The sequence below is a fragment of the Pyrus communis genome, chromosome 6 (assembly GCF_041283825.1).
Source record: "Pyrus communis isolate YQ-2024b chromosome 6, ASM4128382v1, whole genome shotgun sequence".
Taxonomy (NCBI): domain Eukaryota; kingdom Viridiplantae; phylum Streptophyta; class Magnoliopsida; order Rosales; family Rosaceae; genus Pyrus; species Pyrus communis.
Window position 1 is genome coordinate 1,282,547 of NC_142570.1, and position 20,383 is coordinate 1,302,929.

Below are 20,383 nucleotides of genomic sequence, written 5' to 3' on the forward strand. Positions count from 1 at the left end.
TCCTGATGTGTTTTCCGGCCAACCCTCGTTAAATTGGATGAAATTAGCACCACCAAAAAAATCATCACCATCCCTGGACCGAGATCTTAGCTTTGAATGCTCGAATCTATCATGGATTTGAAGAAGCTCAAACAGGCCGAGACTTCCAGGCCATTTTCCGGCCACATTCGACCACATTTTGGCCTCGATTCAGGTAAAATCGTAATCTTGTCACTCCCAGCTTCAATTTGGTATATTTTATATGAAAATTGGTTGTGAAATGGATCTGAAAGAGAGTCGGAAAGTTAGTGATTGATCTAGGTGACCGGAGATGACGAGGAGTCTGTCGGGAGTGGTCGTTGAGCATGACGAGGACGAGAAAGAGAGGATAGTCTTAGCTAGTCCCATGGTTATTGGGGGGTCTCACTAAGACCTCTTAGTGAAGGGTTTTGTCCATGCTAGTCCCTTTTAGTCTCATTAATGTTAGTCCCAGCATGGAACAAACACAGTATTGGACTAATAGCTAGTCCAGTCCAACTTAGTGAGGGCAAACAAACGCCCCCTTAATTAATGAACGATATGAGATTTGAACACGGATTTCTTTTAATCATGAAAATAAAGGATCATTAAACTGCATAGTTGTGAATATGTATCAAAACATATAGTTGATACAACTCCTTTTCTTTTTCTTGCCAAGTGACGATAAATCCATGCCCAATTTTACCAAAAGAAAGAATTTCTAGTCCTTATCATGGTTATAGCTACCCACATTGATGGTGTGCATTACTAATCTGAGTAGTTTAGGATGTGCTTAAGTGATCCAATTTTACCAAAAGAAAGTAATTTCTAGTCTTTATCATGATTATAGCTACCCATCCTGATAGTGTGCACTACTAATTCGAGTAATAAAGGATGTGCTTAAGTGATCTCGCACATCAAGTAATGTCAACCAAATTAGAAATCCTTTACCCACTTTGGTTTAGGCTCTATTTACATCATACAATAAATAAGTTTAATGTCTTACTTAGTTACAAACCTTAATACCAGGCTCGACAATGGAAATGATTTTCGTGCTCTTTTTTCATACGCTTTGTTCTTCTTATGTACACCTTTATTTATTTAGTCTTTGAATTAAATACTTAAATAGAATCCATGAGCAAAAATACATAGAAGGAAAGTGCTATTCATACACCTATTTTTACTTCCACACACTTGTTAATTTTTTTGTTATTGATATTCTCGAATTCATTCGATCTAAGGGCCAAAAATTGAGACAGGTGTGTGAGAAGTAAAAATGGATGTGTGGATAACACTACCTTACAATGAAACATGCGAAAGAAAAAATATCCGAAAATCATTTCCATTATAAAAAGGATTTTTTGAAATGTCATATGAACTTATACACATTTTTCAATTTGTCATATAAACTAAAATTTTAAGCAATTTGTAATATCAACTTTCCGAAATCATCAATTTGCCATCTTACCCTAACGTCATTAAGTTTTTCATCCAAATAAGTCATGTGTGTGGCACATGACTTGTGTTCATAATTATTTCTGTCATTTAAACACCACACTTCCTTCTATTAAGTTGCATTCGATCAAAACAATTATAGGGTTTCTAAAACCACAATTCTAGGGTTTCTATCATTTAGACATTTTGTTAGGGAATTGTTATTGGCACTCCAAACTTTCTATATTTGAAAAGAAAAATACACTTGTAAGGAGTGTAGAATGAGATATTTGGAGTGCCAATAACACTACCCTTTTGTTAATGTCAAATTTTTTCGGATGAAGACAATGTTGTGAACTTTAAGCAATCTTTCCTCAGTATTTGGTGTTTTTTTTTTTTTTTTTTTTTTTAAATTTTGATCATAATCAAGCAATGGAACAATATTTTTGATATGGTAGCAATGAAATGATCATACATTGCATTCTCGTATGGTTGCTCAAAATATGCTAAGCTACATGAGTGGGTGCATTTAGTTGGTATGTCACGAAATCGAATTTTATATGGGCTGTGTTATACAAGAAACTGGTTGAGAACTTGTATGGTGCTAGAAATGAAGTTGAGGATGCATATACGTTGCTCGAACACAACGATCCGCATGAATACCATTAAACACAAAATTTAAGGGTTTTACTAAAGAAAAATAAAGAATTTGTAAAAAGATCTTAAAATGATAAAAATAACCCTGAACACAAGTCATGTGCCTCGCACATGACTTATTGTGGATGGAAAACTTAATGGAGTTAAGATGAGGTGACAAATTGATGATTTTGAAAAGTTAGTATGACAAAATTGCTTAAAATTTTAGTTTCTATGACAAATTAAAAAAGTTGTACAAATTTATATGACATTTCAAAAAAATTTCCTAAAAAAATAGGTTAAAAAAAAAAAACAAGCCCAATATTATGTCCAACTTTCCCACCCAAAGGCCGTAATTCATTTGGGCCTGATGATTCAAATCCGCCGATAGGTCCAGATAACTCGTCTTCCATTTTATCAGTATTTTCCCGTTTAAACCCAACTCAGAGCGGAAAAAAATTACCCTAACGATGAAAAGATCCCTGCTTAGAAATGTCTGTCTCTACGCTCGCACTCGTCTTCTCTCTCCTCCCTCCTACAATCCGATCCCTAAAACCCAACCCGGCCCTCCACTCGCTGCTTCGACTCGGCCCAGACTCAGCTTCTACTCGACCGAGTCACCCTCACCCAAGAAAGAGGCTTCCAATGGTGCAGGGGATGATGGTGTCGGTAATGAAGGTAATTAAGATTTTCTGAGAAATATAAATTTTGGGTTTTCTGGGAAACTTTTAGCTTTTAATTATCTGCTATTTCCTGTGAAAGTTTTGGAAATTACAATGGCAATTTGATTGATTTAAAGATGCTATTTTTTTATTTTACGTTTTAATCACTTGCAGTTTGCAGTATTCATGGCTTGGAAAAAGTTGGAATTTGTTGAGTTTCTGGGTTTTTGGGGGGTTTTATTATTTTTATTTGATCCGAAATTTTACATAAATTTTGTTTCTCTCGTGTTTTTTTCCAATAAAAGTTCGATCTTGAAGATTGGTAGGACGAAAGATGTTTACTTTTTTGGAGGTTAAATTTAATATTTCAATCATTTGTTTTGATGCTTTGGGGTTTGATGATGTGGTTTCAGAGCTGAAAATGCGAATTGATTCCTACTATAGTGGGAATCAGGAGGCATTGCCATCAATCTTTGAAGCAATTCTGAAGAGGAAGTTGGCAGGGAAGGATGAAGAGACCGATGAGAAATTGATGGAAGAGATTCTCGGACACGGGCAGGAGCCGCTGAGTGATATCGAAGATGAGGTTGAAGCTGATTCCGATGAATTCCCCGGCAGCGATTTAGAAATTTGATGACGATTAAAGCTAATGTGATGAAGGAACAAGGATTAAGTACATTGCATTGTGCAGCAGGCAACTGGTGTTCTGTTGTCCCCTTAGAAAAATGTTGTACAAAAGTAGCAAAACCTCTATGGTTTAGTTTCTTCAAATTGTTTCAGTTTTCGGACTCAGGATGGTATCTGTTTGTCGATGATCTTAGGTTAAGTTAAATGTGTACTTGCAAATTGGCGAAATCGTTGTGCCTACAGAAAAGAAAAGAAGGAACGAAACTCACTTTTATGCAGTCTGCTATGAACATTTTGTTTAGCTAACTGATTGATCTGATGCACCAGTTTCGAAAGATAGAAAACAGAAACTTGAGTTGATCGCGAATGGTGCGAAATGCACAAAAGGAAGCATGAAATCCAGTAGAGCAGACCAACTCTATCATCGAGCAGCAAAACAGACATACAAACAATCGACAGAGGTAGCGAAAAACAGACTGCAAAATGAACTCACTTGTAAAATTGAAGATAGCTAGCTAAAGTTGTTAATCAACGACGAGTGAGGGAGGGAGGGAGAGAGCGAGCAACTCACTTGTAAAATTGAAGATAGCTAGCTAAAGTTGTTAATCAACGACGAGCGAGGGAGGGAGAGAGCGAGCGAGGCAATTGACTACAATCCGATTTTGGTATCGTTTACCACAGACGGCTGCTTCTGGGGCGTGTTCCGGGACAACTTCCCCTCCATTATCCAAGAACAACCAGAAGAAACTAGGCGTGTAATTGTCCAAATAGGTAAATTAGAATGTAAGTTTTGGCAGCCTAGAACCCAATATTGATGCAGACTTGGTTCACTAACCTTTGAATCCATGGATCTTGCCACGTCACCGATTAACAGAGCACTTGACGGCAATGCTGACGGAAGTATGAAAGTGGTGGACTAATATAATTTTAGGTATGAAAGTGAAACGAAAAATAAGGGTACCAAAAGTGCCATTTTTGAGAAAACTAAGGTAGTAAGATGAAAATTATTTTATTTTAAAAAATACATTTGGGCGGAGAGGAAAATGAAAGAAAGAAGGCAAAGCATTTTAATGGAAACCCAAAATCCCAACTTTTGATAAACCCTAGAGAGAGAAAGAACCATGAGACGAACTTTGCTGAGCAATCTCTCTCTCTACACTCGCAATCGCCTTCTCTCTCCTCAAACATGCAACCCAAATCCAACCCCATCACTCGTCCCACTCGCCCGTTCGACTCAGTCCCTGCTCAGCCGGTTCTTCTCCTCGGAGGGCGACTCCTCCGCCGAAAGCCCCAATCCGGCTGCTGATTCGAGCTTGATCCCAACCAAAAAGAAAGATGCTTCCGTCGAAGTCAAGGACGTCAATAACAAAGGTGACCCAACTCTTATTTTTTCAAGTTTTTTATTACCAAATATTAAAGATTTGATCTTTTGGATTTTTGGGGTTTTGGGTCTGTAATTTTTTTCCATTCTATAGGAAGAAAGTGTGATTAATTTGATGGAGATTGGATTATTTGGATGTTTTGGCTAATTGGGTTTCTGGTTTAGTACCAAGGAGGGACAAATTTATTGAATTTAAGTGACATTTGTAACTATTTTTCTTTTGCCTTCTAAATAGAGATAAGATCGATTGGGTTTGAAATTTTCGTTGTAATTGTCGTTTTTGGTTTTATAGAGCTGAAGGAGCGGATTGATAAATATTTTAAGGGTGATGAGGAGGCGCTTCCGGCCATACTCGAAGCAATTCTGCAGAGGAGATTGGCTGGGAAGCATGAGGAAACGGATGATGAGCTGATAGATGAATTGCAAAAGCAGCCGTTGGATGATGTTAAGGACCAAGAGTTTGAATCGGATTTTGAGGAATTGCACGACACGGATGAAGAGATTGATGACTTGTATAACGCAAAGGATATAGTCATGAAGAGGATGTCAAACGATGAGTACTTCAACATGGATCCCAAGAAGTGGGATGATATTGTTGAGGATGCAATTAAGCACGGGATTATGAAAAATACGAAGGAGTGTGAAGAGATTCTCGAGGATATGCTTAGCTGGGATAAGCTCCTACCAGGTATACACTTATTTGTGCTGGATGTTTGTGTGTTAAGCTTTATGACATTTCGGCATCTGCCCACAAAATGTTCAAATTTACCATTTGTTTTATCTGTTTTGGCATGATTGCACTAATTGTTTTCTTAGTATCATTATTAATAACATGGCTAGACCTTGCTCAAAGGGTAATTTTCTGTGCATCCAATTGTTAGCTGTCAAGCATTTTCTTTGCTTATCACAGAGATGAATATTGTACCAAAGAGTTTAAATGCCACCGAAGTTGCACGTTTTGATTCAAACTTGCATTTTTTTGTTTTGTTTTGAATAATGTGTAATAGAATTTGTCTTCTCCAGATGACATGAAAAGGAAGGTAGAAGAGAAGTTCAATGACTTAGGGGATAAGTGTGAAAGAGGGGAGCTTCAACCTGAAGAAGCTTATGAGTTGTTCAAGGAGTTTGAGGATGAGATTGTCATGGACTATTTGCAGAAGATGGAAGCCGATGGCCCCCCACAATTTGATGAGGCTGATGTGTCTGACAAGAAGGATCTGGCTGACCCACCAGGCGAAGGGCCAATCCTTAGGTGGCAAACACGGGTAGTCTTTGCTCCTGGTGGTGATTCCTGGCATCCCAAGAATAGAAAAGTGAAACTGTCTGTTACAGTGAAAGAACTCGGGCTTTCAAAGCATCAATTCCGTCGGCTCAGAGACTTGGTTGGAAAGCGGTACCATCCAGGGAAAGATGAGCTTACAATTACTAGTGAGAGGTAAGTCAACTGGCAACTGCATGCCCTGTTTCTCTATTATCATTTTCATTATTAATTGGAGTTCTTAGTGGTTGATTGTTGTTTAGAGTGCAGTGCGTGTACCCTAACACCTCCAAGTTCCAACATGGTATTGTTGATTGTGTATTTTATTAGTTAAGCTGAATCAGTGTTTCCGTGATTTCTTGTGAAGGTTTGAACTCCGAGAAGAAAATAGAAAGGACTGCCTCAGGACACTTCTTTCCCTCATTGAGGAAGCTGGGAAAGCAAACAAACTGGCTGAGGATGCTCGAGTTTCGTATGTCAAGGAGAGATTAAGAGCAAATCCTGCATTCATGGAGAGGCTGCAGAACAAGACCATGAGATTGCAAGGAAAGAGTGCATTACCTGCTTGAGATCTTGACTTCCAGCAGCTCAAATAAGTTTCTTGGTCTGGGATGACATTTTCTTGACATTCAGTGTTTTAATTCGTCGACCCCCGCTCTAAGATTATTATTTTGCAATAGAGTCTATACTCCCAAATGGATATTTGGTGCACGGATCGGTACATTTTGCTAGTTGCTAATGTTGGAAGCCAATTGCTTTGCCTTCATGTCCTTGAAATGTTTACATGGATGTATAAGTTGTTAAGATCAGTGTTGTTTTGAAGTTTATGTGCAATTCTTTCAAAGATCTTTTTGGTTCGGCGAGCTCTTTCGCTGTTAACTTAAATGTACTACCCATGAGTTGCTTTTTTAACTAATGAGATGGTTAGTGCTACATTATTATTGCTCAATCTGTTATTACTTGAAATATGCTTTGCTTCCACCTGGACAACAGATTATCCTCGATTTGGAATCCGATTCTTTCGGAGTGAATGGTTTCTGCATCGATGCATAACGATATGTTTGAGATAAGATTCTGCTACTTTATGAACAACAATATCCATCGTTAAAACTTGAAAAAGTTTAAGGGAACCTGATCTATCATAGGGTTGAGAAGGTTTCTGTCTTCCTTTTTCCACCCCTCCCTCCCCGTACTGCAACGGCGCGCAGTTCCCCCTTTTGCTTTGCCTTTCGATATTCTAAGGCAGTTGATCCTTGACGAATCAAGCACCACGTAAGGCGTCCGGAGTATATTTCAAGTGCTCTGCGGAGATGATAAAAAGTGAAAAGCTTGCACAGAAAGTAAGACAGAAAAGAGGAAAAAGGAAGAAAAAGAAGACACTGAACAGCAACTTGATAGAACCTTACAAAAGGAGTGACAGAGCAAAAAGAAAGCTAGGTTAAACGAATCCTTCGATGTCAAACGAAGCAAGATGAACACTGCAAGGCCTTCGGATTCTCATTCTGTTTCTAGTTATACTTCTTCTCATGGACGAAAGGCGAAATGGAGCGAAAAAGCCACACAGTTTCTCTGCAGCGCCTGTTTGCTGTGCATTTGTTGCCCTTTAACCGTTGTCTGGTGTTGCATCAAGGTACCGTGCAAGGTTGGATCGCACGCGGTGCAGCACGTAACGCGCTGCGCTTGTGGATCAGCTGGGAAGAGAGTGTACGCATCTTACTCTTCGTTTTCGGACGTTGATTTGGATAGTGTGCCTGGTAAGGCACATGATGGTACCACATGCTCTAAAACTCCATGCCAACTCAAAAGGTCGGCACTGCAGCATACAAAACGTTAATTAAAGTTTTAAAATTTGTTTAGCCTTATATTCCTGTGTTTTATAAGATTTAGATGCAGTTGTTTGCCTTATATTTTATTGTATCAGTAATTTAAAGTTTTAAATTACATTATATTGTTGGTCTTCTGATTTTCATCCTGATGTCGAACATATGATTGAAAATTGAAAAAGAAAAAGAAAAATTGGAAGATGTCGAACATATGATTGAAAATTGAAAAAGAAAAAGAAAAAGAAAAATTGGAAAAAAAATGTTTTGTCAAGAATGGGATTCGAACCCATGCCCTTTCGGACCAGTACCTGAAACTGGCGCCTTAGACCAACTCGGCCATCTTGACATTACTGATGAACTTGCGCATTTATACAATTTAGCCGATTGAAATTTTCAATGATTCCTTCACAATATTGTTAGCAATTTCTTTTAGCTTCTCATGCATTTTTCTTTATTTCTAGTCATCGAATTAAACAAATCAAGTAGAAACAACATACAGTAGGAACAAGCATTGTGTGAGAAGTTAAAAACAGTGTATGTTTATCATTTTCATTCTTAAAATTCAAATACTTGTTAACATCTAACATACTTCTCTAAAAATCACTTCCATGACCTAAAAATTGAAGTTAAAAACACTTTTAAATGTTGCAAAGTATTTTACAAAACCTTTCAAGAAGCAATCTCAAACAGGCTCGCAACAACCCCACCAAAACTTGAAGCCTTTTCAATTGAACACCCTTCAAACTAAACCAACGTTTCTCTTATAGATATGCCTTGTAGTTGCAATCTTTCGCGACGTCAATAATCCCCAACCATCAAAATAAATGTTTTCCCTTTACAAAGCATATATAATTAATGTATTCTACAGCATTCCAGATCATAAGGACAGACTGAGGCAAAATAGCAACGAAAATGATGACCACTGAAACAAAGTTATCAGATGAAGGTGCTGCACTTTTATAATTGTTGAGTAGGGTTACAATGTCAACTGATACAATATTTGAACGGAAATTAAATCTCATATTGTTTCTCTAAATTAATTATCGAAGTTGCAAACTTCTCACACTTTAATGATTACGTATTGTAAGGAGATGAATATTTCATGCACCGCATGCTGCTCCGCAGCCTGCCCATTCACCGCCGTCATACTCTGTATCGGTTGCTGTGGTTTTCTCTTTGGACACACCACCCGCACACGAAAAAACTACGGCGGAGACAACACACAGGCTGAGCAAAGCTGCCCATAACACTAACCAGTTAGCGCCACCACCATCACTAATACCTCTCTCGCTCGATACTCTCACCATCTAATCTTTCAAACTATAATTGTGTGTGAGTGTGTGTGTGTGTTACAGGTTGCTGAATGAAAAGCCCTAAGAAAACATCCTTCTCTTTATATATAGGCTTCTTGAATTAATAATAATATATTGTTCTAAAGTCGACATTCCAAGTAGAATTATTTGTTCTTAGTGGGATCTCTGTGTGTGTGTGTGTGTGTGTGTGTGTTTACTTTTGGACTTTTGTACGTGATTTTCCTAATTGGGGTGTTTAAGGTGGTAGAATTGGCAGGCAAAAACAGCAGAGCTCAGAGTTTGACACAAAAAATTATGATGGTGGGTTGTTGGGATTGCATTCACATCCCACTCTGGCCTTTTCTGTATTGAAGTTGAATTGTCACTGGAGACAGTGACAGCCAAATTGGTTTTGTGTTTTCTATTCTTTAGCATTGTACAGTACACCAGTGTATATGATGCTTCTATGAACGGTTAAATTGAACATAAATTCAATCATTATGAATGCATCTCCTACACTAGTAGTGTGCTATGGCGACTAAATTAGAATGTTTGAATCGAAACCAACTATTCACTGTAGTACCATGCACTCCATACATTAGTACAACGGCGAGTGTTCTACACTATGACCTTCTACTGTAAACTGATGAGTGATGCTTTGCTTTTTACGAACTGCTAGCTAGATTGGAATGTTTTAATCGAAGCACACAAGTTCCACTGTCTAATGTAATACTAATTTATCCAAACACTGATGCATTATAGAAATTCTACTTTATTAGACTGCATGCGCTCAGCACTTCCGTGAAAATTATCATCACCAAATGGCCATCATTTTCCAATATGTACAATAATTTAAGAGAAGATAAATGTATCCTTTCTGAGATTTTGACTGGAGAAGGCTACAACTAGTCCAAATCTATCTAGGTTAATGGTGACCCATTAGAGATTTAAACTGTAATAATTAATCTGCCTTTATCCTGAGATCCATCTGAGCGATCCCCAGGTGTCATATCTAGTCAGCAGTCATGTAATATTTTACTTATTAGTGGAGTAGATATTAGAAAGCTTGAGGAAGCAGCACTAGAGTTGGCAAACTAATTCATTAGATTGTTAAACGATATTCGTTAAGATCCATTTAATTTGATATCATCATAATATAGACGTAAGATTGATAACGGTGATGATGGTATAATGTAAAATCAAACTAAATGGATCTTAATGAATATCCATTAACAAGGCAATGAGTTGATTTGTAACCTCTAAACAACACCATATATATGTATCCAGGTGGGCTTTGCTTCTGCTGCATATCATGCATGCATGTGTCAATAATGTACAGAATGGGACTGCTCATGGCAAATTTGACCTTTTACGGATGGAATTTGATAGACATTTACTCGATCGGGAACATGTTCGGGGCCAGCCAAGAAAATGGGAACCATTTCACAAAGCCTAAAGTGATCAACTAATCAAATGGAACCAATGCTGTAGTATTGATATATATACATGTGTATTATACAGTTTTATATATGCACATATATAATGTGTTTTATTTACACAAATCTTCACACAGTGAGTGATACATGTGTTCCATGGTATGAATAGTCCATGGGATTATAGTTTCATCTGTTTTTCTTGTCTTTCACTGGACCTCTAGGAATTTTGTTGAGAAATTGAGAATCAAACTTTCTGTACGATCTCTTTATCTTTCGGCTGATTTTTCCGGCTAAATGATCAACGTCTTCCTCAAATCGCTCGTAGAGGAATGGTAGCGTTTCCAAGCAGATGAACCCTTCATTTGCAAGCAAACAAAGTGCCAATTAGTTAACCTAATTGAATAAATCACGGATCCGCCCATATACATACACGTATATATACATATATACGTATATATAAAATAGAATAAGGTGACAAAACTTCTTACCCAAGTAAAGAAGATTCAGAAAGCTGAAATAGTTTCCGATCACAGACAAAATATAGAGACAAATGATTGTCTGAAAATGTAAAGAGAATGAGTTGTTAAATCTGTTAATTAGTACCAAGTTTAGTCATTAACCAAAACAGGTAATTGGTTTTTAATTATTAAAAAACTTCCAATATACCAAGAAGAAGAATGGGAAGTCTCTTCCACATTCACTATCAAGAACTCTTGATAAGAAGTGGTTGAATCCTTTATGGACAGTGGAAGCTACTTGTTTGAATGTGTTTTCATGTAATATCATTTGAGGTACCATAGGCGGCGGACTGCATGGATAAATATGTTAATTATTCAATCTAAATAAAACTAATTTAAATTGTTAAGCTGATATCATAAGAGTTAATCAATTAGCAAAAATGAGATCGAGAATGTTACAATTTGAATATTTCTGCAGCCATGCGCCATATGAAGATTACCAACAATGCGGTAATCGAGATGTGACAGAGGAGCGTCACGAAATTGTACTCGACAACTTCGAAAAGAAACCAGATTACCGTCATGGCAATTAAAAGCCCAGCTGATACATTTATATTCCTCCACAACAACACATCCGCCACTGCAAAATAAATGTGATTAATTACTACTCTATCACATTTAATTCAAGAACATGATTATTAATTAGCAGATCACATGAATGAAGATGATATACAGCGTTACATATACCTTTTCCACCTCCAAGAACATGATATATCGGCCTTTCACGTCCGAAGAGCTTTGCACCGTGAATTACTCCATCGTCATCAGAATCCGACGAATATACTAATCCCGGCCTTCTAGACATACCTTCTCAATTGATTAAACTTAATTATTTGTATGAGTGCTGCTAATTAATGATACATGTTCATCATCACCAAGTTATATATGATCGTGATTCATGAGAGGGGTTCTCAGCTTGGTGGCCAAGTAAGCTTGTATAAAGTAAGGAATGGCTTGGGGAATTGGCTTGAATATTTTTCAAGGTTGCTTTGCATGCCCGCTAGAACAATTGGAAAAGCATAGTACTTGAACTTGTCTTGGATGACTAGTTCTCCTTGACGTTCCACCACGTTCCATGCTAATCGATGCCTCCTACAAACGTTTTTCATCCAACTTTTACAAAGTGATATTCTAAACTAATCTAATTTGCTGAGAAGGAGATTTGTGCTTGAATAAAATAGACGAACATATTGCTCTCATTAACTAGCTTGTACTTTGCATTGTATCTTAAACTAACTTAATTTGTTGGAAAGGACATTTGTGCTTGAATAAAATAAACGAACATACTGTTTTGACAAATTGGCTCGACTTGCTTTGCGTTAATTAGATTGGCTCTGAATGTAGTTTTTCTACTGTTTTTAGCGAGAGAGAAAGCAAGAAAAAAGCCAAAGCTCTACAACTTTGTCGATCAGCAACGTAAATTAGATAATCATTCATTCATATTTTGTCCTTTTGGCAACTTTAACCTAGTAACTATTGTCACTTTTCTTAGAATATGGTCCCACGTCAACTTCATACTTAGACACCAATTAATTGATTAGTCTTTTTTCGTTAATTAGAAATTACTTAATAAAATTTAAAAACACTTCTAATCCACAACCACAAAGTAATCTTTGGGCACATCGAAGGGACACTCTTGAGGATAGGAATATTGGATCGGTTTCTTATGATTTAGAGTAATGTGTTGATTTGATATCTAAATTATTACTTAGGTGAAAGTTAAGTCGTTAAATTATTTTTAAAATAAAAAAGTTTTTAAACTCATTAAAAGCTGTCAATTCATCCTTATTATAAGATACAAAGTTATTCTATTTAATTTTGCATTACTTTAAATCATGTGATTTGCATATGAATATGTGATACACTTTCTAGAATAAATGTACAATTTTTAATGAGTTTAGTAACTTATTTTTTCGAAAAAAAAAATAATAGAGTTAATTTTAATGGGAAAATTTTGAGAAAATAATGGTATTACCCCGAAAAATGTATCATATGACTTAAATTAAACGAGAAATTGGATACCATAAATTTGAATCTTATATTAAGGATAAAATTGACAATTTTTAATAAGTTTAAAGAATTATTTTTTCGAATAAAAAATTCAAGAACTATTCAATAATAATTTAAAGATTAAATTGACAATTTACTCTTTTATTTATGAAAAGAATTAAGAACAATTTCCCGAAAAAGTTATGTTGTAATCCATCATCCATTCTCACATTTTCAAGTACATGCGTCCTTTACCTTTTACCTAGAAAAAGAAAACATTGAACCCAGTACTTGCAACACGTTTTTGTAATGTCAGAATCATTTTGTGGGGCAAGTAAAAAACTAACTCATCTTCTTCGACCAGGGTTATTGGAGTGGGACATGGAGTAGGATTTTTTTTTTTTTTTTCTTTTATTTCTCTTATTTTCTTTTTATTCTTATTTCAACGGTTATGGTTAAGTTACGTTAATATCTTATATTAATTTTTTTTTACAGAAAGAGAAAGATAAAATAAAAAATGTGAGAAAAGGGAATGAAAAGAGGAGAGGAGAGAATCTTAAACCGTTAGGTATTGTCGGATATCTAAATAGAATCAATGATTTTTGTGATAAATACAAAAAGATAAAACACCAAAAATTCTAGGATTTTTCGGAGTATGAAAAAATATAGGTGTTTAAATAGTTAGATCCTAACTTTTATAAAATTTTCAATAAAAATCTAAAAACAAATTGAACCGCTCATAATATTTTACTAAGAAAAATAACTTATATAACACTAATTTACCGCAACGAAGAAATCCCGAGTAAACACAGATGCATCCACCAGGACCACCACTTCACGGTCAGCACACAAAGACACAAGGACAAACTACAATGAGCAGTTCAAATAATTAATAATCGAAACATAAAAAAATCAAAATTTGAATTAAAAAATTGCCACCAGTCGTATTCTGGTCAGCCGAAGCTCCGTGCAACAACAAGAACAATTTCAAGCAGCTATGCAGATCCTCCTCACAAACCAATCAAAGCCCTCCAGAAGTCCGTGAACCAATAATCCGTGGCTAAAGAGCAAACACCACGAGTCCCTATCGAACGGGATCAATTGGGTTTTCTCTCCACTCACCTACCAACTCTCTGCTCCTCTGCTCCGCTCCTCCTTCCACTCAAAACCCCAAAAAACCAAAACCTTTTTCGAGATTCACCCCAAAAATGGCTCTGGTCACCCCCACCACTTTTGGGTTCTACAACCTGCTGGAAACCTTCACGGTGAACGTGCAGAGAACAGAGAACCGGCCGCTGAACGTGCCGCTGACTGCACCGTTCACGATTGCGACTTCGCGGCTGGAGAGGGTGGAGAATGTGGCCGTGCGGGTTGAGTTGAGTAACGGGTGCGCGGGGTGGGGTGAAACTCCGATCTTGCCCTTTGTGACTGCAGAGGATCAGCAGACAGCCATGGTTAAGGCTAAGGAGGCCTGCGAGTTCTTGCTTCGCAGTCCGGCGATGACGTTGGGTTCGGTTTTGGGGGAGATTGGTGGGATTCTTCCTGGATATGAATTTGCTTCTGTGAGTATATGAGTGGAAAGATTACTTTTTAACGCTTACATGATTGGGTTTTTACTTTTTTTACTGTGATATTGGATAAATTTGCAGTTAAATTTAGCTGGAATTTGGTTATACTAGACATCTTATCTTTTGTTTGTTTGCTGAGAAAATGTAGGGAAAATGTATAGAGGAAGTGAGAGTAGTTGTTAGAGTGAATGGTTTTCCCGGGAAAGTCCTTAACTGAGTTGAGTGTGCCTAGTGGGAGCAAGTTTTTCCTTTGCTTTGGGAACTCTCTTTTTTATTGGCTTTGTACAAAATTTCGTTTGCTTAAGTCAGCTTTTTGATTGGCTTTTCGATCGTGATCACACGAATCTTATGCAGTTTTTGTTGTAAACCAGCAGAATTCATGTGGCAGTTTGATGTCCTTGTAGGGAAAGTTCTACACTTTTTTATATGTTTATTTGTTTGTTTTGGTGTTTGAGAAATGAACAACTTTGGTATTGAATTTAGTTGGTATTGGGATGCGAAAATCTTATCTTTGTTTGTTTGCTGAGAAAATGTAGGAAAAAAGAGAAGTGGAAGTGAGAGTAGTTGTTAGAGTGAAGGGTTTATTTGTTGGTTTTGGTGTTTGAGTATTGTATTTTGATTGGATGTGGTGGTTTTGTGAATTGAACAATTTTTGTGTTGAATTTAGTTGGAATTTGGGTATAAAGATCTTATCTTTTGTTTGCTTGCTGAGAAAATGTGGGGAAAAGAATAGAGGAAATGGGAGTAGTGTTACAGTGATGGTTTTTCCGTGGAAAGTTCACATTTTGCACCCCAACTTGTAACATTTAGGCTTAACTGAGTTGAGTGTGATTAGCGTAAGCAAGTTTAGGCTTTGTACAAAACTTGGTTTTCTCAAGTTAAGCATTTTGTTTGGATTTTCGATCCTGATCACATGAATCATATGCAATTATTGATGAAAATCAGCAGAACCACTTGTTTGGCAATTTGATGTCTTTATGTATAGCATTATTAAGGGTTTTCAAAATCTTATATATCGGTATTTCAATTCAAGGTTAGGGCAGGAGTTGAGATGGCAATTATCGATGCAGTTTCTATGAGTATTGGTGTCCCTTTGTGGAGACTATTTGGTGGAGCTTCAAACACAATAACTACTGATATAACAGTTAAGCTCTTCTTCTAGTAACTCTGGCAGTTAAAATTTGCTTTATACAGTGACATGTGGACTGAACTTTATATGTGCAGATTCCGATTGTTTCTGCAGCTGAAGCTGCTAAATTAGCTTCAAAGTACCGTGAACAAGGATTTAAGACTTTAAAGCTTAAGGTGGGAAAGAATTTGAATTCAGACATAGAAGTCCTTCAAGCTATACGTGATGTTCACCCTGATTGCTATTTTATCTTGGATGCTAACGAAGGATATAACTCCGATGAAGCTATCCAAGTTCTTGAAAAATTACATGGTAAATGATGCAGAGAAGTGAAGTTACTATTATTAGCATGTGTGTCTGCAAACAGAATATTGAAAAGTAAAAAAAACTCATGTAAAACCCTATAAATGAGTTTCTCAAATATTTTCTTGTTTTTTTTACTTTCAGAGGTGGGAGTGAGTCCTCTTCTCTTCGAACAACCAGTTCATAGAGATGATTGGAAAGGCCTTGGAAATGTTTACCGCGTTGCGAAAGACAAATATGGCGTATCAGTTGCAGCTGATGAGAGCTGTCGAAGTTTAGCTGATGTTAAGAAAATAGTGGAAGAAAATCTTGCTGATGTAATTAACATTAAACTTGCTAAAGTTGGGGTTGTTCGAGCCCTTGAAATCATCGAGGTAGCAAAGGCAGCGGGACTGGATCTGATGATTGGTGGTATGGTTGAGACTAGACTGGCCATGGGTTTTGCTGGCCATCTTGCTGCTGGCATGGGGTGCTTTAAGTAAATATCATTTTCCTTTCCATAAAAGATAAAATTGTTTGCATTTCCTGCTGGTTTTGTTAGTTTCCTGAAATTCTTTCGCTTTCTATTTCCACATCCATCAGTAAGTGTTTGCATTCTGTACAGGTTTGTTGACCTAGACACGCCCCTGCTGCTATCAGAAGATCCGGTTCTGGGGGGTTACGAAGGTATTGCGATTTCTCTATAACTTTCAAAGCATTTTTCCATCCGTTGATTTATGCTCATCATCGAGCCCTTGGTTATGTTTTTTCATTTTGTGGCAAGTTTCGGGTGCGGTTTATAAGTTCAGAAATGCCAGAGGCCATGGTGGATTTCTGCACTGGGACAATATTGATTGGTAAGTCAAAATGTTATCTAATTTTCAGTCGGAGAAATGTTTTCGCAAATGTAACTAACAAAGAGTTCATTGTTATCCTTTTTCGCTCTAACCATGTAGCGTTATCTGCAGACACGAAGCTGGCAACCCAACATTTTAAACTCTGAGCAGCATTTGATGGGGGGGGGGGGGGGGGGGGGGGGGGAAACAACTCCCGGAGGTGGAGCTTTTCAAGTGCTGTTGTTTGTTCTCAAGATGAAACATTTGAATTCGTAGATCAGAATAGCATTCGGCATTGCAAATTTCCACGCTATAGCTTAGCTGATTAGTCTGTGTAAGTAGGCAATGTGGATCCATTTTTCAGTCTTGTTGATTAGTCTTGTTGTACCTTGCGTAGTCTATCCGATTAGATATCGGTCTTGAATTATGTTTGTCAGTGTCCGGAAGGAATGCTATTACTGTCGTGATTGCGAAGAGAACTTTGAATCTTGAATAACAATCCTTACACTATTTGAAGAACGTAAATGGCGTATTTTCTACAATTAAAGAGTATATGAAGTTTGGTAGGCTGTTTGGTAGAGGAACCAGAGGCTTCTGCAGAACAAGAACATGAATCATTGAAAGAGCACTTCAATGGACAATGATGCTTCCTCAATTCCAATTCCCATGTACATGAGATTTTACAACGAAAAAATGCAACACGCAAAACGAGGCGACTTCGTGTATGCAGAAAGAAGAGAACCCAATCGCATGAAAAACGAGGCGAACTTCGTGCGTCCAAAGACAGGGAGTATTCAACTCACAGCAACAAGGCAGGCTCTATGCATGCACATAAAACGAGGCGGGCTAGACGCACGAAAAAATGCGGCACGCAATACGAGACATGCTTTGTGCACGCTAAATGAGGCGAACCCGGGTGCACATAAAATGAGGCAGGCTCTGCTCACAAAAGGATGAACTTTTATCACGCTAAACAAGGCGGTCTTGGTGCACGAAAAATGCAGCTCGCAAAACAAGGCACACTCTGCGCCAGCAAATGAAGGCAGGCTCCATTTACAGAAAATGAGACGGGCTTCCATGCATGTGAAATGAGGCCGCTCGGAGCACAAAAAATGAGAGATTTTTGGCATGCAAAACAAGGCAAGCTTAGTGCATGAAAAAATTGGCACGCAAAACTATGCAAGCTCGAGCGCATGAGTCAACCATTGTTGCATGCATGATGCATTGGTTCTAGGTGTGGAGCTTATGTAAGCGGTTATCAATATGGGGTAGGTTTAGTTTTAATCTCATGGTCAACCATTGTTGTTCGTACGAACCAATTATGTTGGTGATAGGGCATTTATAGGGGGTAGGGTTTAGTTTTATTGTCGTACGAACCATAGATGTCGAGGTAAGGCATTTGTAGGGGGTAGGTTTAGTTTTAATCTCATGGGTCGACTGTTGTTGCTCGCATGAAGCATGGGTGTTGGGGGTGGACATTTATAGGCCGCTACCAATAGGTGGTAGGGTTTCGTTTTAATCTTAAGGGTCAACCAGGACCCGGTTGCCTTGACGATGTTGCCATGGGTGGGGCATTATAAGCTACTATCAACCATGATAGAATTCACACTAAAGTCGTAACTTTTAACATAGTAACCCCTTCTTAAAAAAATAAAAATAAATAATTTTTTTTTTTTGGGCTTCCACTACTTCATTAAACCTCATGGGCTTCCATTGCTTCGGTTGTGTCTTGGGCTTTTCCGAGGGCATGAGTTTGGACTGCATCCCCCTCCTCTTAAGTCATTAATTTTATTTACTTATTTATAAATTTTCGTTTTTCCCATACAACAACACCAAACTATCATCTTCATGTTCTACAAAATGAATTTTCAGTGAAAATTTTCTTATAATCCTTGTAAAAAAACTCAAAAGCAAGGATATAAATCTAAATCTAAAGCTATAGGTATTTGAATTTAAATAAAGTAACGTAGGAAGAAAAAAATTCAATGGAAAAAGAAAAAAGGAGGAGAAAATAAAAAAGGATACGAGTCGCTATAACATTACATACTGTAAATGATTCAAGTCGCTAGTTTCATATCGATCACAATTTTCAATTTTTTTCTTTTTCTGTTTTTTTTTCTTTTGTTAATTTTCTTTTATTTCATTTTTTTTGTTTTAAATTTATTATTATTAAGTGGATAACGAAGGATTTGAAACTATTAGAATAATTTAGAGGAACGGGGGTTAAAACTCGGGACGCATAAGTGAAAACCAAACACCTTATCCACTAGGATGTCGACCGCATGCAATTTTCTTTTATTTCTCATACCATAACAGCAAACTATCATACTTATGTTCTTCGAAATATACTTTTTTGTGTAACATCTATTATAATTCATATTTAAACACTTGAATCACAGATTTAAAGCCCAAATTTAAAGATATTTTTCTATTTAAACGGTTTCGATTATTTCTCTCCCGCAGGAGGCCCCCATCTCCCCCTCCCCACACCACCAAAAAAAAAATCCCATCCTTCGCCGCCGACCCTTGCTCTGGTTGGAGTCGGCTGGCTTTCCCAGCTGCTTCTCCTCTCTAGCTCGTTACCCACGCTCTCTAGTCCCCCTTTCCCCCCCTCGCCCTTTTCCCTCTTGCTGCATCCCAAGCCGTTACCCACACCTTCAAGTCCCCCACTTCCCCCCTTCCCCCCTTCCCCCCTTTCAAACCTTCCTTTCCACTTTCTTTTTCTCCTCCTCCTCTGTTTTTATCTTTTCCTGTGGGGCTTTGGTTCTGATTTACTTTTGGCTTTTTTGAGCTTTGTCTCAATCTTCTGAGCTTGTCTCAGTTCGGAACCTTCAGACACCTCTCTTGCTCCGATGCTTCTTTCCGTCGCATGTCCACAACTATCAACCACTGCTACTCGGCCCGGGGTGCTTCACCTCGACGACGTGCTTATGTTTTGGGTGGCTGTTATAGTACATTTTGTACTATTTGGTATGATTATGGGAGCGCTCATTGTACGGTGGCTCGCTCACCCCCATTTTCCATTGATCCAGTTGCTATTTTTGGTTCGTTTTCTTGGTGGTGGCGGTCTTGCGAGGGAGGCGTATTTTGGTGGCGGCAACTGGTTTCCTCTTTAATTTTAAGGTTTCTGTTGTTTTTCAGTTATGCTCTTTTGGGCTTTCATGTTGTATTTACTTTTTCTTGATGGGCTTATATTTTGGTTGTGGGATGCGTTTTGGACTCTCCTTTCTTTGTACTTGTCTGTTTGTTTAATGGAAAAGTATCTTAGTTTGTCCAAAAAAAAAAAAGAAGATATTTTTCTATTTTTCAACTTTAAAAATCAATAAAAAATAGTTTTGAGACCTAATAAAATGTATGATCACGTTCAAAGGTCTTGCAATATTTTTCCTTAAATCCGACGCAAAATATTTCCTAAAGCTAAAATTTCAATTTTTTCACAAAAACTGTGAATTATAACCCACAGTTTTCCAATCGATTTTGAGAATTTTTACAACATTTGTTATAAACCAAAGTTA

At 37.4% G+C, this 20,383-nt stretch overlaps 4 protein-coding genes, 1 long non-coding RNA gene and 1 other non-coding gene across 6 annotated transcripts; 3 read left to right on the forward strand and 3 right to left on the reverse strand.

Moving 5' to 3' along the window:
• The first annotated feature begins 2,499 nt into the window (after positions 1-2,499).
• LOC137711584 (coiled-coil protein) lies at positions 2,500-3,634 on the forward strand. The gene is made up of 2 exons (XM_068450836.2): positions 2,500-2,745; positions 3,143-3,634. Exons 1-2 carry the CDS (start codon positions 2,538-2,540, stop codon positions 3,361-3,363), a joined length of 429 nt encoding a protein of 142 aa, XP_068306937.2. The 5' UTR covers positions 2,500-2,537; the 3' UTR covers positions 3,364-3,634.
• Positions 3,635-4,289: 655 nt separating this feature from the next.
• Positions 4,290-6,944, forward strand: LOC137710985 (uncharacterized). The gene is made up of 4 exons (XM_068450172.2): positions 4,290-4,727; positions 5,030-5,425; positions 5,761-6,172; positions 6,363-6,944. The coding sequence occupies exons 1-4, from the start codon at positions 4,478-4,480 to the stop codon at positions 6,562-6,564; spliced, it is 1,260 nt and encodes a 419-aa protein (XP_068306273.2). The 5' UTR covers positions 4,290-4,477; the 3' UTR covers positions 6,565-6,944.
• On the reverse strand, positions 6,896-7,535 carry LOC148696084 (uncharacterized). The gene is made up of 2 exons (XR_015963307.1): positions 7,402-7,535; positions 6,896-7,297 (listed from the first exon to the last, which is right to left on the reverse strand). It is a non-coding gene; the product is annotated as an uncharacterized LOC148696084 (long non-coding RNA).
• A 548-nt stretch (positions 7,536-8,083) lies between these two features.
• On the reverse strand, positions 8,084-8,164 carry TRNAL-CAG (transfer RNA leucine (anticodon CAG)). The gene has a single exon. It is a non-coding gene; the product is annotated as a tRNA-Leu (tRNA).
• A 2,404-nt stretch (positions 8,165-10,568) lies between these two features.
• LOC137709749 (reticulon-like protein B9) lies at positions 10,569-11,931 on the reverse strand. Its single transcript, XM_068448727.2, has 5 exons — positions 11,752-11,931; positions 11,464-11,644; positions 11,213-11,354; positions 11,035-11,104; positions 10,569-10,902 (listed from the first exon to the last, which is right to left on the reverse strand). Exons 1-5 carry the CDS (start codon positions 11,867-11,869, stop codon positions 10,733-10,735), a joined length of 681 nt encoding a protein of 226 aa, XP_068304828.2. The 5' UTR covers positions 11,870-11,931; the 3' UTR covers positions 10,569-10,732.
• A 2,027-nt stretch (positions 11,932-13,958) lies between these two features.
• On the forward strand, positions 13,959-17,387 carry LOC137711026 (L-Ala-D/L-amino acid epimerase). Its single transcript, XM_068450220.2, has 7 exons — positions 13,959-14,615; positions 15,655-15,765; positions 15,846-16,062; positions 16,198-16,531; positions 16,658-16,719; positions 16,817-16,889; positions 17,001-17,387. Coding segments are annotated over exons 1-7 (1,152 nt in total). The 5' UTR covers positions 13,959-14,261; the 3' UTR covers positions 17,002-17,387.
• The last annotated feature ends 2,996 nt before the right edge of the window (positions 17,388-20,383 follow it).

What these genes read in the sequence shown, in the direction of transcription:
- LOC137709749 (XM_068448727.2), bottom strand. Translation starts at nt 11,869, where the DNA reads ATGTCTAGAAGGCCGGGATTAGTATATTCGTCGGATTCTGATGACGAT. An exon ending in GCTGCAGAAATATTCAAATT is followed by an intron (nt 11,355 to 11,463) that starts GTAACATTCTCG and finishes TTATCCATGCAG; the next exon opens with TCCGCCGCCTATGGTACCTC. An exon ending in ACTTCCCATTCTTCTTCTTG is followed by an intron (nt 11,105 to 11,212) that starts GTATATTGGAAG and finishes TTACATTTTCAG; the next exon opens with ACAATCATTTGTCTCTATAT.
- LOC137710985 (XM_068450172.2), top strand. Translation starts at nt 4,478, where the DNA reads ATGAGACGAACTTTGCTGAGCAATCTCTCTCTCTACACTCGCAATCGC. An exon ending in CAAGGACGTCAATAACAAAG is followed by an intron (nt 4,728 to 5,029) that starts GTGACCCAACTC and finishes TTGGTTTTATAG; the next exon opens with AGCTGAAGGAGCGGATTGAT. An exon ending in CTGGGATAAGCTCCTACCAG is followed by an intron (nt 5,426 to 5,760) that starts GTATACACTTAT and finishes TGTCTTCTCCAG; the next exon opens with ATGACATGAAAAGGAAGGTA.
- LOC137711584 (XM_068450836.2), top strand. Translation starts at nt 2,538, where the DNA reads ATGAAAAGATCCCTGCTTAGAAATGTCTGTCTCTACGCTCGCACTCGT. An exon ending in TGATGGTGTCGGTAATGAAG is followed by an intron (nt 2,746 to 3,142) that starts GTAATTAAGATT and finishes ATGTGGTTTCAG; the next exon opens with AGCTGAAAATGCGAATTGAT.
- LOC137711026 (XM_068450220.2), top strand. Translation starts at nt 14,262, where the DNA reads ATGGCTCTGGTCACCCCCACCACTTTTGGGTTCTACAACCTGCTGGAA. An exon ending in CAATAACTACTGATATAACA is followed by an intron (nt 15,766 to 15,845) that starts GTTAAGCTCTTC and finishes TTATATGTGCAG; the next exon opens with ATTCCGATTGTTTCTGCAGC. An exon ending in GCTGGCATGGGGTGCTTTAA is followed by an intron (nt 16,532 to 16,657) that starts GTAAATATCATT and finishes CATTCTGTACAG; the next exon opens with GTTTGTTGACCTAGACACGC.